This window comes from Phyllostomus discolor, chromosome 5, assembly GCF_004126475.2.
Source record: "Phyllostomus discolor isolate MPI-MPIP mPhyDis1 chromosome 5, mPhyDis1.pri.v3, whole genome shotgun sequence".
In the NCBI taxonomy this organism is placed as follows: domain Eukaryota; kingdom Metazoa; phylum Chordata; class Mammalia; order Chiroptera; family Phyllostomidae; genus Phyllostomus; species Phyllostomus discolor.
This window is the reverse complement of record NC_040907.2, coordinates 75,806,714-75,825,345: the sequence shown is the minus strand read 5'-3', so window position 1 is coordinate 75,825,345 and position 18,632 is coordinate 75,806,714. Positions and strand designations below refer to the sequence as shown.

General features: G+C 38.6%; 1 protein-coding gene across 3 annotated transcripts in view; it reads left to right on the top strand.

Moving 5' to 3' along the window:
- The window catches only part of CDKAL1 (CDK5 regulatory subunit associated protein 1 like 1), a 649,842-nt gene that overhangs the window by 508,486 nt on the left and 122,724 nt on the right, over positions 1–18,632 (top strand). For all 3 annotated transcript variants that reach the window (XM_036026451.1, XM_028511592.2, XM_036026452.1), the window contains exon 13: positions 9,233–9,295. In XM_036026451.1, the coding sequence (XP_035882344.1) occupies positions 9,233–9,295 (63 nt within the window). The remainder of the gene's footprint in view (positions 1–9,232; positions 9,296–18,632) is intronic.

Below are 18,632 nucleotides of genomic sequence, written 5' to 3'. Positions count from 1 at the left end.
CCAAATAGTCAATATTTTTGGCTTTTGTACGATTTCTGTCGCAACCATTCAGCTCTGCCATTGTTTCACAAAAGCAGCCTCAGACAATACATGAAGGAATGAGTGTGGCTGTGTTCCAATAAACTATAGAAATTTGAATTTCACATAATTTTCAGGTGAAACCAGTAAGTTTTGTTCCTTTGTTTTCTTTTCAGCCATTTTAAAATGCAAAAACAAATCACAGACTATACCAAAAACTAGGTGGCTGGCTGTATTTGGTCCACAGATAATTTTTGCCAGCTCTTGATTTAGAGGGTGAAAATTGAACCCAGGTAGTTCACCGGAGGTCAGAGGGGGGCAGGGATATTACTACAGTAATCCAGATAAGAAATAGTGCTAACTCTCGTTTGTGGTCCGTTTTAAAGACACAGTGAAAATAAGTTATATTGAGTTGGTATTTATAGCAACTCATGTTCTTGTGTGCTACTGTTGAGCCCCCAGAGGTTGTCACACAAGGGAACAAGAGAGCAAAGCAACGTAGTACTCAGTACCCTTGTACTTTACTTGGTCTTTAACTTTGCAAAAATTTGTTTTGCATTGAAAGGCTGTTTCTTTTCTAATTGTTTATAATGGCTACTCATTTCAGCAACATTTGTTGCTGCATAGTTAAGTCTCCTTCCTTTCTTCTGTGCCAGGCTTGCCTTTGTTGCCAGAGAATGACCTTTCCTTGCACACAAATTTTCTCTTTAGAAAATAAGGTGAGTTTGATAGGAAGATATGGCTACTTACATTTTACTTTATCAGTTATCACTGAATTAATGCAGAATTTCCTATTTGCATTTTCTTCCAGCATTTGTTGTGTAGTTAAGGACCTGCCGGGGTAAATGGTGCCATGCTCCTCTGCCACCCCCACTGTGAAAATGAGAGGCTGATTGTTACACCTTCCGTTCCACTAAGGTTATTTTAGAAACCATAGGCTGCAAAGAAGCATTTCCCACTGATACCTACTGTGTTTCAGAATCAGTGGTGCATTTCCACGTTTACCTGGTTGTTTCATTTGAATACCGTTACAGTTGGGTGAACAAACTCACTTTATCTGTCTTCTAACTTCCACTGTTAGAATTCTGTTGTTTTAATGTCCTCTAAGAAATGCTTACCCTGTCCACCCCAGCCCCCTACCACCACCCTCGGAGATTTGAGAAACTGAAGGACCTGGTAACTCTCCCTGACTTTGCTGTAACTGGAGAAAGAGAAGGAAATTCAACACTGAAGTCAGAGTCAGCAGCATTTATAGTCACCTCACTTATCTTGCAGATCTTAATAGAGAGGAAGAGGCAAAAAAATGTGTAGAGTCAGAGCAAACTTGGAAAATTTTCTCTACTGTCCTCACGTCTTTCTTGTAGAACCTGAAAGTATATGTGCCTTGTAAAGCAACAGCAGATGAGACTTGGGAGAGTATCTGTTTTCCCAAGTGTTTTTGGTTATTTGATCACCAGACATATTTGACATCATTGATTTCTAAATTTTGATGTTTGTTTAAATTCCAAGGACTTGTTTTTCCTTCTCGGTGATCTGGAATGATTATCACCTTAGGGACACAATCCAAATATATACAATATAAAAGTAAGATAGTGCTGATAATGTCAAGTGCTTTTAATTAAGCTTCTTGATGATTTATACACTGATAACAAAATAAAGGTTCAGGCTTATTAAATTAGCTTTCCATTTATTTTTCAGAAGCACTCACCAAGTTAGGAACTAAATATATAACTGCAGCCCGTTCCCTTCAGCCAAAGCCTCAATGTGCCCCGGAAGAATTCCTGTGTAGAGTTCATTTTTACATAAAGGAAGAGGTTAGGAAATAAGGCAGAGCCTCAAACATAATATCGAGATTAAGAATGAAAATGCCTGATAGAATTCAGAATGGCAAGAGCTTCAAGACACTAGAGAATCCATCTGGAAAAATAAAGGTTATCAGCTGGAAGAGAACTTTGGAATCATCTTGGCTAATAGTTCTCAACTTTAGCCTCACATTGGAAAACACAAGAGGTTTTAAATAATAGACTTGCCTAAATCTCATTGTGCTGATTCAATTAGCGCCACTGGGGACTCAGCCTGGAGCACTGGTGTGTTTTAAAGACTCCCTGATGATTCTAACCTGCAACCAGAGCTGCAACTACTGGCCCAATCCAGCTTCTTGATGTTACACATGAAATCCAGAGCAGATTTACACATGAGACAGGTCAGAGACTATTATTTGCTTGGATTTTAATGTCAGTCTTCTCTCTCTTAGCTCCTTCGTTCTTATACTCTGTGTGATCACATCCCCTCTCATGCTTCAAACTTTATCAGTCGGTTCCTGACTCCCAAATCTATGGTCCACATCTCTCTTCTAGCACCACACCCTTCTACCTAACTTCCTTCTCACCTTTCTCAGTGTCTCACAGCCAGCCACCTGAAACTCATTAAATTCAAAACTGAATCTCCCTAGTCCCCAAATCTTTTTTTTTTAATTTTTGTTTTATTTTTAGATTCCTTCCATCAGCACAAGGCACTTCACTCTACTTGGCTATCTGAGCCAGAAATACTGGAGGCCCCTCCCTGCCCTCCTGCCCAGTCAGTGACCAGGTGCCGTGCACCCTGCCTCCTACCTGTTTCTCACATCCATCCCCCCACCCTCCCTGCCCCTAGCCTAACTTGCTAAGTTGTAATTTATTTTCAGCCATTGCAACATCCTCTCACACCATCTTTGGCCCCCAGCCTAGCTTCCTTGCTCTGTCCAACACCATTAGGAATTATTTCTCAAACAGAAATTTGATCATTTTGAAGAAACTGTCACATATTTTGCATCATGTGCACTAATCATTTAGCCATTTTTTTTTTTTTTTGACTCAGCAAAGCTCCCTCCTTTTCTCTTTATCTCTGTGTACCTATTCCTGGGCTACTTTCTTAGAGTTGATATAAGTGGCTTAATCTATCTGTAGACTCAGTTTTTTTATTTCGGCTTTTATCAGAAGCCAAACTTTCCAGTAAGCTATAATATTTTCCCTCTTCAACCACATGCCATCCCATTCTAGACTGAGTTTAATAGGACCAATGTTGCCTACGCCCAAAAGACTAGAACCTGGCCCTGCGGGAAGTATGATAGAAGACCCATGAAGAAACTCAGACCTACGTGATCATCAGACCTCATCCTTAGTAGTTACATCTCTTTCCTCTTAAGATTTTCTGGCTACGTCTTTTCTTACCCCTGACTTCAGCGAGTCCTGTTGCTCCTTGCTGAGCACAGTTCTCACAGTGATTCTCTCAGCTCCTGACTAGTTCTTCACCAAGGATCCCTGTGACTCTCTGTCAGTCGTTTCTTTCTAGCTGACACCTCGTTTCAGCACTTTTGCCTCCGGGTGTGGTTCTCTGACTTCCCTTCTGCGTGCCTGTCCCTGGCATGTGGTAACTGACCGGTCCTTGATCTGTAGCCTTTACTGCCTGGAATTTGGGTATTTGTTTAGGGCCAACTCTCCCAGTCCCCACCACACCATCAGTACCTTGTTGTCTCAAGTGTACCTACGTGTCCCCAAGGTCAGCTGTGCAGACCTGTCTACTTAGTAAGTTATCTTGGTTCCTTATCTTTTCACTCTTACTTTCCTGCTGCTTGTTGCTGTTTGATTGGTTAACCACCTCTTAGTCTGTTTTTCAGAAAGGGAATGCGGGAAAATGAGTGCATTGAAACTTTCCTTTCTTAGCACATCAGTTATACTTCAAAAGACCAAACAGACTTGCCTGAGAGTTTGCAATATGCATTTACAACTAATCCAAGTTAAAACAAAAAGTCTACTTTCACATAACACAATACTACTTCACGGACAATGTGTCTTATAATAACCAAATAACCCTAATTCCTTCTTCTCATCCCTCCTGTTGTTGCTGCCATTCATCTCATATATAAACAAGCATACATAATTAAATACATCATTGTTCTTGTTCTTTGAATAAACCGTTATCTGTTAGGTCAATTAAGAATAAGGATAATAGCCCTGGCTGTTGTGGCTCAGTGGATTGAGTGCTGGTCTATGAACCAAAGGGTTGCTGGTTGGTTCCCAGTCAGGGCACATGCCTGGGTTGCAGTCCAAGTCCCCAGTGGGGGGCTGCATGAGAGGCAACCACACATTGACGTTTCTCTTCCTCTCTTTCTTTCCCTTCCCCTCTGTCTAAAAATAGATAAATAAACTTAAAAAAAAGAATAAGGATAATAAATGTTTTTATTTTCCCTATACTTATTTCTTCTTCAGTGTTCTCTTTTCTTTATGTAGATCTGAATTTCAGACCTCTATTATTTTCATTCTCTCTAAAGAATTTCTTTTAACATATCTTGCAAGGGAGGTTACTGACAATAAATTCCCTCAGTTTTTCTTTGAGAAAGTCTTTATTTCTTTTTCACTTTTGAAGGATAATTTCACAGGGTACGGAACTCTGGGTTGGTAATTTTTTCTCTCTTAATTCCTAAATATTGTATTCCATTCTCTTTTTGTTTACATGGTTTCTGAGAAGCTGGATATAATTCTTATCTTTGTTCCGTATAGCTAAGCTATTCCCCTTCCCCACCCCACCCCACCCCAGCTTCTTTCAGGATTTTCTCTTCAGTTTACTGTAATTTGAAAATAGTATGCCGAGGTGTCCTTGGCATTTGCCCTGCGTGGTGTCCTCCAGGCTTCCTGGATCTGTCTGATATCTGACATTCATCTGGAGAAAATTGTCAGTCATTATTGTCTCACATATTTCTTCTGTTCCTTTCCCTCTTTCCTCTCCTTCTGGTATTCCCATTATGCCTGTGTTACACCTTTCATAGTTGTCCCACAGTCCTTGGACATTCTGTTGTTTTCAGTCCTTTTTTTCATCACCTTTTGGTTTTCAAGGACTCTACTGACATCTCCTTTAACTCAAAGAAATTCTTTCCTCGTTGTGTCCAGTTTACTAAAACACCCATAAAGGCATTCCTTGTTTCTGAGTGTTTTTGAGCTCTAGCATTTCTTTTTGGTTCTTTCTTGTGATTTTCATCTCTGTGCTTACATTGCCCATGTTGTCTGTTTTATCCATTAGAGTCCTTAGCATATTAACCATAATCCTTTTAAATTTCCAGTCTGATAATTCCAGCATCTTTTCCATATCTGGTTCTGATATTTGCTCTGTCTGTTCAAATTGTGTTTTTTGCCTTTTGTCATGCCTTGTAAAAACATTTTTTTTCTGATAGCTGGACATGATGTACTGGTTAAAAGGATCTACTATACTCATAAATTGGCCTTTAGTAATGTGGTGGTGAGGTGTAAGGGGAGAAGAAACCTAGTAACCTAACCTTTGATTAGATCTTAATCCTTTAGTGAGCCTGTGCCTCTGGACTGTGAACTTAACAAGTGTTTCTTAGCTTCCTCTCCACCCCCCGCCTTAGATGGGACAGGAGGGAGATGGGCTGGAGTTCTGCAGATGTTAACTTGTTAGGAATCTAGACGTTTACCAAATTTGCATACTGTCTCATCTTTTAAACCAAACTGCAACCCATATAACTTCAAGACTTGGCACAGAGTTACTTTTTAATCAGCTCTCGACTCTGTGGCCTGATCCTTGGGATTAGTAATAAAGGTGACTTCAAGGTAGGTGCCTCACACCCTTCTGGGAGAGACGTTTGCCGCACTCACTGTAATCCGGCCACCCTCGTTACAAGTTCATCGCACAACTTGTTTAACATGTTTACTTTTTAAACACTTGGAGAATTAACAGGTGGCTGCATGAGTGAGGTGTTTGTTTTAACAGGCTAAAAAGTGGGAGGTAATTTAGACACACACTATGATGCAATAGGAAAATACCTAATTATTTCCATTTTTGGCTCAGCTTTTAGTTTCAGTTAAAACTGCTGATAGCAAGGCTCAACAAGCCTATGGAGCAGCGAGTCCACCTATGAGAAACCAGCTCACTGGCAATCGTGGTCACTCCAGTTATTTGTACGTGCAGCCCTCCCCTTGGCCGGAGTTCTAGAACTTGGTAAAGGGTCTCTTTTCACAGTGTCTGCTATTCGAATTTTGATGTGAATATAGAAGGCTCTGAAAGCCCCATGTCTATTTCAGCATGCTCTAGATGCCAACGTATGGCATTTTCTGTCTGAAAATAGAATGCTCAGAAGGTAAAATCCTGAGAACAAGACAGCTAATTGTTAATTTGCCTGGTATGTTCACCCTGATGTGTCCAGATATAGGTTATGATGATTGGTTCTCGAACTGTCTTCATTAAGCAATTAGAAGGAGCGAGGAATTTTGCTGGATAGTTAGTTGTTTATTTGGTTTGGGGTCAAGGGACTATTGTTAGATGCGCACAGGGTTAAAGATAGGGATTCGAGGTCAGGGATGACTTTTTCTTTAAAGGGCTACATAAATGCTTTAGGATTTATGGGCCATGAAGCTCTCTCGTAACCACTCAGATCTGCTGTTGTAGCATGAAAGCATCCATAGATGATGCATAACTAAATGAGCGTGGCTAAGTATCAATAAAACTGCATTTGCAAAAGCAAGTGGTAGGCTGGATTGGCCCATAGCCCTCATGTGTCAACCCTTGTCCTGGATCCCAGAAGATATACCACTAGGCTATATAAAACAGCAATAGTTTTCAGCTAACTGGACTAATACATATAACTTTCAATATTCATAGGCAAGACTTCACTGTATTTGTATATAACAAATTTGTTGTCAGGGAAAAAAAGTATTCTTTTTTCACTGGCTTCTTTGGGAGCTAATCCAAATAATGTTTTTATTTATCAGTTATACCCCATTTCCTTCCCAAAATAATTTGGGTAGCTTATAATAAAAGACATGTTCAGCTATCAAAATATTTTGATACATAAAATCAACACCCACAAAGAAGGACACAGAAAGCAGCCTCTGAATCTTTTGCATCTATTGCCAAGTCAGACTGGTAGCTCGACCACTGCTGGGACTGAACAGACCCGGGGACACCTCCTAGGTTTCATTCTGCTTTGCTCCTTAGTTTATCTTCTCTAGCATACTTTCCCTTCTGAAAAAAATGTCCCCCATGTTTTATGTTAATCTGCTACCAAAGGAAGTGTTAGTATCTGTCATTTTTCTTCTGGTTGAAGTATAAGCCAAGAACTGTTAAACCAACTAAGTGGGTGCATGGGAAGAAAAGACAAAATTATAAGCCAATGAAAACTGTGGGGCAAGTGACCTGTTCAGAGTAGATTCCAAGGCTCATAGAGCCAAGGGACTGTTTCCAATCAGTTAGAGATGCAACTCCGCTGTCTGGGGGAAAGGGATGTTTCATTACTTTAGAGTTTGATGGTCAGAAGCACACCTGAGAGGCAGACCAGAGGAGGTGGGGATTCTGGCTGAGTGGCAGGGAGAATAACTTTCAGTGGGTGTCAGAATGCGGAAACCAGACCAAATGATTGGAAAGACTGCCAACTGGAATTGTGGCTCCAAAGACTGTTCTGAAATAGGGAAACTGGTCTGTGGGAAAACCGTGATTATGTGCAAATGACTATGATACAAGGTCTTAATTTGTAGCATACTCGAATGCTCAGCCAAATGGCTACAGAGGATCAGGTCGAACCCAGGGGGATCTGCTTAGATCCCTGGCACTAGGGAGGGAGACAGACATACTCATTCGGACACTGGAAACATGGGTACCAGGAAAGGATTCACTCTCAAGTGAAGATCAAAGAAGCTCATTTACTTGGTAGTTGGATTAAAATGAACAAAGTAGAACCAAAAGCAACACGGGCAGAATTAAAGACAAACAGGCCACTCTCCTGGAAGAATTTTAACATGTGGTGATGTCTAACTCTGTTGAGGTACCAGAAATAAATTCTATAATTGACACCTAGGAAGATGTTTGGTATCTGTTTTAAAAATGTTTTACGTGTTCTGTAAATTTATAAATGTTGCAACCTTTAAGTGGAACAGAGAAATTAAGATTTTCCAATTTAAGCTGCCATTTCTTCTCTCATTCACTCTCGGTGAGAAGACAAATCCGTGCAGTATTTGCGAGGAGGGGGCAACATGGCTTATCTGTCAAGGTAATAAACATGCATACTATTTGATCCTGCAACTGGACTTTCATGATTTAACTTTAAAAAATCTTTCATGCTCAATCTGGCAGATATTTGTGCAAAGATAATCATTATAATTTAAAAAATTGCAATGAATTGCCAAAAAAAGTTTCAGATTTCAGAAGTTTGGGGATGTGAGAACTCTGTATAAAGGATTGCAGATCTGGATATATGAGCCTTTAAGTTCAGCAAGGATAAACTGTGAAGTGGAAAGAGTAGGCTTCAGAACGGTGTACCCAGAATGCCTTCCCTCTTTGGAAGTGATAGTAATCAGTTGTGTGTGAAGATACATGCATACCATGTCTAGAACCATACACAAAATTGTTCGTGGTGGTTATGGCAGATGTAGAGATTACAGTGTTTGAGAAAATAAGCTGCTTCTTATGGTCGACTAGAATAAGGAACCACATTTCTTTGTTCTAACACTGGGGAGCTGGAGGGGCAGAGGGGACTTAAAGTAGCGCCTGGGTTCAACTTGAGAACAGTGTATCAGAAGCAAAAAGCAGCTTTGCTTTTCACAACTGCATATGAGGTTGAGGTGTCGTCATCACAGATACTCACAGCCATGCCTGTCTGATTCGGGCATTTCGTTTATTTGCTCATGTAGCAAATATTTATTGAGTGCCTATGGTGTGTCAAACACCATGCAGGGCACTCGGACTATATAGCAGTGACAGCGCAGAGGTGACCTCACGCAGAGGGACGCAAGCTGTGATGAGGAGGCCTGAAGGATGTGTATTGTTTAAATGGACGCATGCAAGTGCCCAATTCAGAGTAACAGCAGTTGGCATTACGACGAAATTCAAAGAGTTTTTTTCTTGTTACTTTTTTTTTTCATTTTAGTCTCTAAGTTACGTATTTATAATAGAGTTTTTGAGGATCAAGGTTTTAATTATGAAACCTTCTAGGAAGAGTTTGTTTGGCGGGTCTGTGACAATGACCCACACAGCCATCAAGTGGCTTTGGTTTCTAATTACATCCACACTTCCCGTGTTGACACTGCAGCCCCTCACCCTGCACGGGGAGGAATCTCTAAATAAACATAATCTTAAGGTAAGTAGACAGAAATAAATATAGATATGTAAATGTATAGATGCATATGTGTGTTTTGCCACTTATCACAAATGTTTGTGTTTCTTTCCACAGAAAAAGCAAAGAACAAAAGATCTTTCTCGGGTATTTCATTCTTACAGTCCGTATGATCACAAGGTAAGAGCTGCATGTGATTGATGCGTTCGGTAGTAGAAAAGTCTTTCTGAATGTATGGCACAGTCTTTCTGGGTACATAGTGATTTTATAGTATACCTACCAATTTCATTTCTATTTCTATTTTAATTTTCAACTCTATGTCTTTAAAAGAAACCAGAATATTTGTATTTTGAACTAAAATAATTATATTTTATTCACATTAAAATCTAGTTACGTAGTCACTGAAATCTCAAAGACTAAAAAGATAGGTTTTGGGGTGTTTTTTGGTCTGATTGGGATTTTCTTACCAAACAACCCAGTGATGGGCTTGGCTTTTGAATTGGTACAGATAGTTGAAATATTAACTCCCAATTCTTGGTTCTTCATTGCCCCTGATAGAAAGTTATTTTTCTAAATAAAAACCCTCACAAAAAGCAGTGTATAGCATTATGTCTGAGAGAACCCTGCCAATACTTTTGCTACACAGAACACCAAACAGTGGAGTGGAACCCTGTGAGTACATCCCACAGATGTGCCCATGGCCAGTCTTTATTCCGTTATACCACATGCTCTCCACTGCCTGTATCTGAGGAATTTCCAGACAGCTTTTCCCGTATTAGTACTCCACTATGCATTAGTAAGAGATAAGGACTCTTAAAAAAACAATTTATAACTGTTTTTAAAGAAAATGCTCAGTACCACATCTTCAGAGGGAAATACATTGCAAGATTTCTGAGAGTTCTACGAAACTTCTTCACCATGTAAGGTTCCAATAAATCTATTAATTTGAGGTGATTTCAGAAGCAAACAAAAATTTGCACAGTTGAATTGCTAATATAAACTTAAATCTTTTTTTATGAATTTACAAGGAGACATGTGGTGGGGATTTTTTAACTAGCCAAAAAAAGTAGTGTGAAAACTACTTTCCTCAGTTGAGAATATGAAGATGTCTGGATTCAGGAGGAAAAAATTGTGCCAGTTGTTCAGAGAAGTTGAAAGAATTTGAATAGTTTCTAGTGTTCCTATAGTGACCAATTAACTTAAGCACCAAAAATTTTTAAAAGATGTGTTTATGCTCACCCTGGCTATTTATAAGACTAAAAAGTATATCAAGTTACTTTTTTGAAGTTAAATCAATCACTTTGCAGAATATAGCAACTTGTTTGAAAGAATTTGAGAGATCCTCTAGTTTCTGACAATGCAGACAATGCAGACGGAAGGTGCAGACTGTTGAGTAACACACAAAAGCAAAAGGAATGAGATTGGCCAGATTTCTGATGGAAAAGTTGAATTTTTAAATTTTTTCCTAAGATTTTTTTTTTTTTATTTTTAGAGAGAGGGAAAGTTGGGAAGAAAGAGAGGGAGGGAAACATCAATGTGTGCTTGCTTCTCATGCACCACCCCCTGCTGGGGACCTGGCCTGCAACCCAGGCATGTGCCCTGACTGAGAATCAAACCAGCAACCCTTTGGTTTTCAGGCCAGCACTCAATCCACTCAGCCACACCAAAACAGTTGAATTTTTTTTAGATGAAGCTATGTAATGAACATAAATGCAGCAGTGGCTAAAGTTAACATTTAACAACAGCAAAACTGTGACAAATGTTTTCCCTGACTTGTCTATAATTTGCCCACTTCTAACATCTTTTTAATTCACAGTTAAGGGAAATTCCACTATTCTTTTATTAGAACTCTTAATGGAACTTAGCCATTTGCAGCTTCTACCAGCTTCCTCTTCATATCCTTTGTGGCATTGTATCAAAGTCACCTCAGATTATTTTGGCTTCCTTTGTGAAGACTTCATTCCTCTACAAATTAGTCATCAGGCAATGAGGAATTGAATGTAAGTGCTAGATGGGGTTCCTTTTGATCTTTGCTTTGAGATTGGTAATAAATTATTATAAGTAGCTAGACTACTTGGTGAGTGATTTTTGAAGCTTCCAAGGTTTGGCCTATTGGCATTCTGTTTTATTCGTATGTGTAGTAAAGGAAAAGGAAAAAGTTTCCTTCTAGGCAGCTCTCCTGCCCCTTAGTCGCCTCCTCCCATTTTTCCAGTTCTATCTGGGCGAATCCGTGTGACTTTTAACCTTGTCTCTTGTTGATCCGTGTCCACAAGGACTGAAGTCACAGGGACTGAGCAGCACACACTCTTTTCTCAGCCTCAGAATGTTCCTTTCCCCCCATAAATAAAATGATAGAGGACTGTGATTCAAGTTACTTTGTCATTTTAATTAACCAGTTATATTTAAACAAATTCATTTTCTAGGCAGATAAGTTTTAGTTTAAAACATTTTGTAAGAGGTGGTTATGGTTGGCTGAAACATGTCATGCTCAGTGAGATTTCTGGAGTGACCTTTAGGTTAAATATGCACATGCGTTGTAAATGAAAGCTTATATAAAATAAAGTATAGGCTGTGTGGGATTTGCTTTAAAAAGAGTTCAAGGAGGGGAGTGGGCAGGGGAAATTAAAAGATTGGCCCTGTGTTGATGATTATTGACACTGAATGATGGGTTTGTGGGGTTCATCAGCTCTACTCTGTGTTTATTTTCTGTGATTGAAATATTCCATAATAAAAAAGATGCAAAAGTAAAATAAACTGTGGTCTGCTCCCAGTAGTGAATGATATGGCATTCTTTTCCTTTCTAGCTAAATTCCTTTTATTGTTAATGTTCCCCTTGATGTGAATTTACACCACAGAAGGACTATCCGCATTTCAGTGGGTTCATTATGCTGAGTAAACTCAGAAATGAAACTCCTGTCCTTAACATTGGCAAAATTTCTTGGGGCTTCATCCCAAAGTATAGTGGGTCACTTAAATGATAACCTTGCTTACTAGAAACTGTTAAAACAGTTGTGATTACAAAGGGTAGTTAGTGCAACCGTTTTGTTCTCTGTGGAGCAGTTGTGTTTGCTCTTCTTTTTTTCCCCTCAACCAAGATCCTCCTGCCTGACCCCCAGACACAGGACAGTCACAGGTTAAACAAACGTGGTGTTTGAGTCAGACCAGGTGCATTTCCTAATGTCCTGCCCTAAAGCCTTTGTTTGGGTTGTAAATGGTCAGTTGGTTTTCTCTTAAATGCTGTTGCAAAAAACAAACAGAGCTTAGGACAGAATGTGCACTCAGAATGAGCCTTAAGGAAAATACCTGATTTATTTTTTATGCTCTTAAGACAAATTTTGCTGGACACTGGAAGAATTTCGTTTTGGACTGTTATCTCTGGTTCCATGCCTGTTTAACTCCTTTTTCAGGAGTTCTTACAGATTTATGCAGAAAGACTTTAACCACAGATAATTCCCATTTATCTTCCCATTAGTAAAGGAAATTCAAAATACAGGTAATATGATGGTATTTTGTGCACTGCATTTATTCTGTTGCTTTAATAAACATAATAATTGTAGCTTGTAGTTTCCAAAAACACAGCATACTAACCAGCAGGAAAGTTCAGGGCCACAGGTCTTCTAGGTCATAGAAAGCGAACTTGGAGTTGGGTTTTTCCTTTGGATAAGTCACAGGTAAGTAGACTAGGGTATAATTAGAACATTTTTATGAAAGTTATGCAAATTAGCATGTGCTTTCTGTAGCTTGAAAGAAAATATTGCTATGCCTTTAAAAGATGTTTCTCTCTTATTACCCTTCCTTTCTTCTTTTCTTTATGGTTAGGTTTGATCAAAGTTACGTGTTCAGGGAGAAATTTAGGTTTATTAGCCAAACACAGGTGTTTATAATCTGCTAATGTAAAAAGCTATTATAAATGTGAAAATAATTGGAAAGAAAAAAATACAAAATTTTGTTTAAGTATATAGTAGTTTCTTAACATCTACAAAGTTGACAAAGTTCCTAAACACAGTTAATCTGTATGAATTCATAGATAGTAGACCATTAAAAATGAGTCTTTAACAGGCTGTCACTATTATAGTTTCTGTATTTTGTGAAGTGGTGGGTTTCTCATTTTCTTTTAATGGCTTGTTATTTTAATAATTTTCTATGTTTGAAGACATAATTCAATGGACACACAAGAAACATTACTATATAGTTCCTGCATTGACGAAGTAAGCTTTTCTTTTGGAGACTAGTGTTATTTTAATAATTTTCTACCTGCATAGACATATATCAGTTGAACTGTAAACAAATTCATGTGTTAAAAAAAAGACAACCGTACTTGTACTTGAACAATAAAATAATTTTTAAAAAAATTTTAAAAAACAGCTATGTATGAAGACCGTTGCTAAGCTAGCATATGAGTGGGATGGAAAACGAACGTGAGTGCTTTACTCAACCCAGAGGTTTTGCGTGCTGCCATCTTAGGTGTGACTGAAACATAGCTCAGACCCTGTGAGTGAGCTAGCCTGGGCCCAGCCTGGCTGAGTTACTGTTGCATTCTCTCTCTGCACCTCATTACTTCTTCAGTCCCCTATCCACAAACAGACCACTTTAAAAAAATAGTTCTAGCAAACAAAGATGCCTGGTTTCCCAAACCACAGTCAACCCCTAGCAGCAGTTAAAAAGAGGGTGGTTATTGCTTTAAGAAGTCAGAGCTTCATTAAGAAGTGGCTGCACACTAAATGAAGGCAAGGCCAAGGCCATAAAAACTATAAGTCATTAACAGAGGAACTCTAAAAGTGCAGCTGCCCAAGGCCAGTTAATTTGGACCCAGATGCCCAAATATCCCCACATATTTTAATAGTTCCAGGGTAAAATAAATGGGCCTAAATTACATCAAGAAACAGATGTTTTGTTTTAAAGTAGTAGAGATGTGTATAATCTATTTTTAGAAACGTTGATACAAGAATAAATTTTATTTATCTTGAAACCCTCTTAGAACAGCTGGTTAAGAATGTTGGATAAGTGAAGTATTACTATAGAGTTTTTTAATAAAAGAAGTAGTGAAAGAGTGGTTGAGCATGTGTTGGTAGTTGGGTAAGGAACAAAAATGTGTATGAGCATAAAAGATGAGGAGGTAGAATCGCTGTCCCCACAAATTACTCATTGTATAATTAGATGCTATGAAGATTGAATTCTTCAAGAATTATTATATTTTTTCTTTAGAATTACTCTAGGCATAACTTGAGTGGAATAATAGTAGGTTACTATATCAGTACAATGTATTTTTTAGAAAGATTTTATTTATTTACTTTTTAGAAAAAGGGGAAGGGAGGGAGAAAGAGGGGGAGAAAACACCTATGTGTGAGAGAAGCATCGACAGGTTGCCTCTTGCATGCCCCCAACTGAGGACCTAGCCCTGACTGGCATGTGCCCCGACCGGGAATCAAACCCGGGATCTTTCGATTTGCAAGCTGATGATCAATCCACTGAGCCACATCAGCCAGGGCAGTACAGTGCATTTTTAATTGCAATATTAAATATGCAAAAATATTCATATGTATTTCCATAATCCATGTTTCCGAAGACAACCTTAAGAATGGTTGTTAATACAAACATGGCTGGGAATTCATATCTACTAGAGTACAGTGATACATAGTACAAAAAAATGCAGAACATTTTCTGCAGCTTTGTTTGGATAGAAGCATATAGCAAAAATCTATTTCAAAAGTCTAAAGAGGGGAGCAGTCTTGGTTTCTACCACTGTTCTTTCTTTTCTAAGAGACTAATAGTCTCTGTGACATTGTTTCATAAATACATATATCATACCTTAAGGAAAAAGAAGAGTGTTATTTTGGAAATCATGTATTGATTTACATTTCTCCATTAATCAGATTTGTCTACTGATTTAAGATAAAAGTCACTTTGCATTTGAAGAATAATGGCCATTTGACTCAGTCCTGAGGCAGCCACAGTATTGTCAGGCCTTCATTATCTCCTGTGCTTTGAATAACATAATGTCGCAACAGAGTGCTGTGAGTTGTTCTTCTAGAGAGGGAGATGGGAATTTGGATTATTGCCTGCTGGCCCTGTTGAGCTTTGAGCTATCTGCTGTCTGGAAATAGCAAATTCAGTTTTTAATGGATCCGGCACTCTATGATAGCCAGATTTTCATGGCACATGAAGATAAAGAAACAAGTTATTGATTTGGCATGTTTATGCCATGCTTAAAACAGTTCTCTGCAAAATCCATTTGTGCATTTAACTCTATTCCCCATCTTTGGCAAAGACGACAAAATGTTTAAAAAGTAATTTTAGGGATGTTGCTAAATATCGGGAACGATTGGATGAATGTCTCATTGACTGACTTCTCTTACTGTTATATTTTCACACGTCATACTAAAACCATGGTCTGGTCATGGCCTTGAAACACAAGGAAGTGAGTACTTTAGTAAATATTAAACCCGTTTATCGGCCCCATCAACTCCACTGGAAAGCCAAATGGATAACTCAGCCCCAGAATAAAGGACGTACTAAGTAAAGGAGTTCTCGGTGTAAAATCTCTGCTTTATTTGTTAAAATATCTTCTTTCTCAAAGTGACCATATAATTGTTACAGAAGATGCAGAACATGCCCCAAGCAGGCACAGTTTTTAACATTATTAAAACACTGGCCAAGTTCTTCAGATATGCAAAGCACTCTCAGTGGCCCTGCTCCGCTTCCCTCTTCCCCCGAGTGATAGCTGTGGGGGTTTTCTCCACTTTGGGGGGCCTCCAGCTCAGCACCCTATTACAGGGTCATGATATAGAAGATAGAAAATTTCCTAGGTCATTATTTAAGAATGTCCTACTCAGTAGCATATTCTCCCCCCTCACAGGCTCTCCCAGGAATATTAGTAATAGGGAAAAAGCGAGTTCATGATCAGACTCTTTGCTAACTTTCAGTATATTGCAAAAGCATTGACTTAAAAATAATCAAAAGAAGATCTACATAGATGTGGCAATTATTGTATTTTCAAATTATTTATCAAATCTATCTTGGTTTCTACTGTCACTGGTGATACACTGCCTCTATGAAATTCACTAGCAGAAAGAAGAACCCAGCAAAGGGTAGAGTAACTGCATTGTACCAACAGCCAGAGGACATGTATGTACCCCCCGTCCCTGGGCATCTTGTCTTTCACCACTCAAACAGCACCCCCAGGCCCCACCACTTGTCCCCTGTCATCAGTTTTGCACCCAGTGAAAATCTGTCATCATACTCATACCCTTTTTCTGTGCCTTACCACCAGCGTGCACTACCACTTCCCAACCTTTTCCACCCCCTGGGATAACACACTTGGCTAGAACACAATCCACGTGGTATATTAGCTTTGCCAGAGTTAGCAAATAAAAATACAGGATACCCAGTTAAATTAGAATTTCAGAGAAACAGTAGGGGTGTTTTTGTGTGTGTTTTTTTGTTGTTGTTTGTTTTTTTTCGTATATGACCCTCGCAATCTGTTACATATTTATAATAAAAATTTATTCATCTGAAATTTACGTTTAACTGGATGTCTTCTTATTATCTGACAACCCTAATTGTACATCCACTACATTATTTCACTCAGCAAATTGAGACAGAAAGATGTAAAGGAAAACATCCAAAATGGAGAGAAATAGAAAATTATTTTAAATTCTGCCCTGTATTTAATGTGAAGAACCTGAGAAAATTTGTTCCTCTTCCTCATTCCATCCTTATATAAGGTGCCTGGCCTCCGCATCAAAGCCCAACTTAGGTCATATGTAGTATTTCAAACATTTACTATTTTACTTAAGAAGATAAAACAACTCACTCATTTGACTTTAGTTCTCTAAGATCTTATGATTAGACCCTGGCTGGTGTGGCTCAGTTGGTTGGATCATCATCACCCTGTACACCAAAGGTTGGGGGTTTGATTCCCTGTCAGGGCACATGTCTGGGTTGTGAGTTCGAAGCCCTGTCAGGGCGTGTACAGCAGGCAAACAATCGATGTGTCTCTCTCTCATTAATGTTTCTCTCAACTCTCCATTCCATTCTCCCTAAAATCAATAAACATATTTAACATTTAAAAAAAAATCTAATGACAACATTTTAACCTGGAAAATCTGTCTGGAAAGTTGCTTGGAAGGCACAAAGAAATTAAATTAAAAAGTGTCCATACTTTATTTTCAAGGAAGAATTTTATATTCCCCCTGAAAAATATAATTTGTTTCTCAGCAACACATTATCATAAAATATAATTAATGGCTTCATTGTAGCTGAAGCTATTCTTATTGAGATGTACTGAGAAACAGTATGCTAGTGGTGCTTACAACAAGTAATATAGGCATCCATTAGAGAAATGAGGAAGCTATTACTGCTGTTTTTCTTCTCTAGCTCTGCTGCCCAAGTTTTAAGACTGTCGAGAGTCCTGTGATTGGTGGAGTGTGGGCTGATGCTGATTAAGGCATGAGCGTCCAGACCTGGCCTGTGTCTTCCTCAGCACATTATTAACAGCAGTAGAAAGGCCCCCAGTCTCCGTGTCATCTCATGTGATTACCAGCCTTCGGTACAGATTCTGACTTGTACAATTTCCACAATTCTCTTAACAAAGAATAGTGAAATGAAAGTATTTCCATGGGCCAATAATTTGTTCTCTCTAGGGTTTTTGTGCAAGATTAAGAAGACATGATTACAGTTACCATCTATTGTGCTTTTTTAATGGGTGCATTAACACTCTTCTCTTGACATTGGAAAACAAGAGAGTTTTAGCATCTGGGAAGGAAATAAGTTACCCAGCTTCTTCTAATGATTGTTCATATTTTCCATTATTTAACATTGTACCTTTGGGTGCCTTTCAGAATTCCAGAGGTATTTTAAATCCACATGTGTCAAATAAAATAAAAGAGTTTTAAAAACTCAAGTTCTTTTTAATTTAATCCTATTATTATATGGAACACATGGGTAAGGAAGACTATTTCATTTTTAATTACTGTAAAGTATAATAATCCAGTTGCCATGCATAAAACAGAAATCTAATTCAATTTAGAGTTTTTTGGATGGGGATAATTTTGAAGCAGCCTGTTAGTCTTTATTCTTAACATTTTATTTCTTATCAACACTGTCTTTTTCTAATTTAATTTAAAGTAGAGTTTTAAGTTGATGCAGCTAAGGTCTCTGGGTTTGCCCTGCCTCCTCCACGGTCTACGTTTGTCTCAATACCAGCTGATTAGTTTTCCGTACACATTCTTTGTGTTCATGTTTGTTACTGTTTTACTTACTTTTACATTTCTCTGCACAATTTCTTGGAGGTTGTTGCTTTTTATCCTCTGTTATGTTTCCGCTTGTGGACATAATTCTTAGAGACTTCAACCTGGCGCATTCTGTTACTGACTGCCCTTCCTTTGGAGGCAGTAATATAAAAGCTCAACGCTGGGTTCATCCACTCTCCCTTCCTAGTCTTACTTACACTGTAGAGCTTTGAAGGCCCTTAGAGCCCGTGTAATCTGCTGCTCTCCCCCATCCCACCTCTACTGGT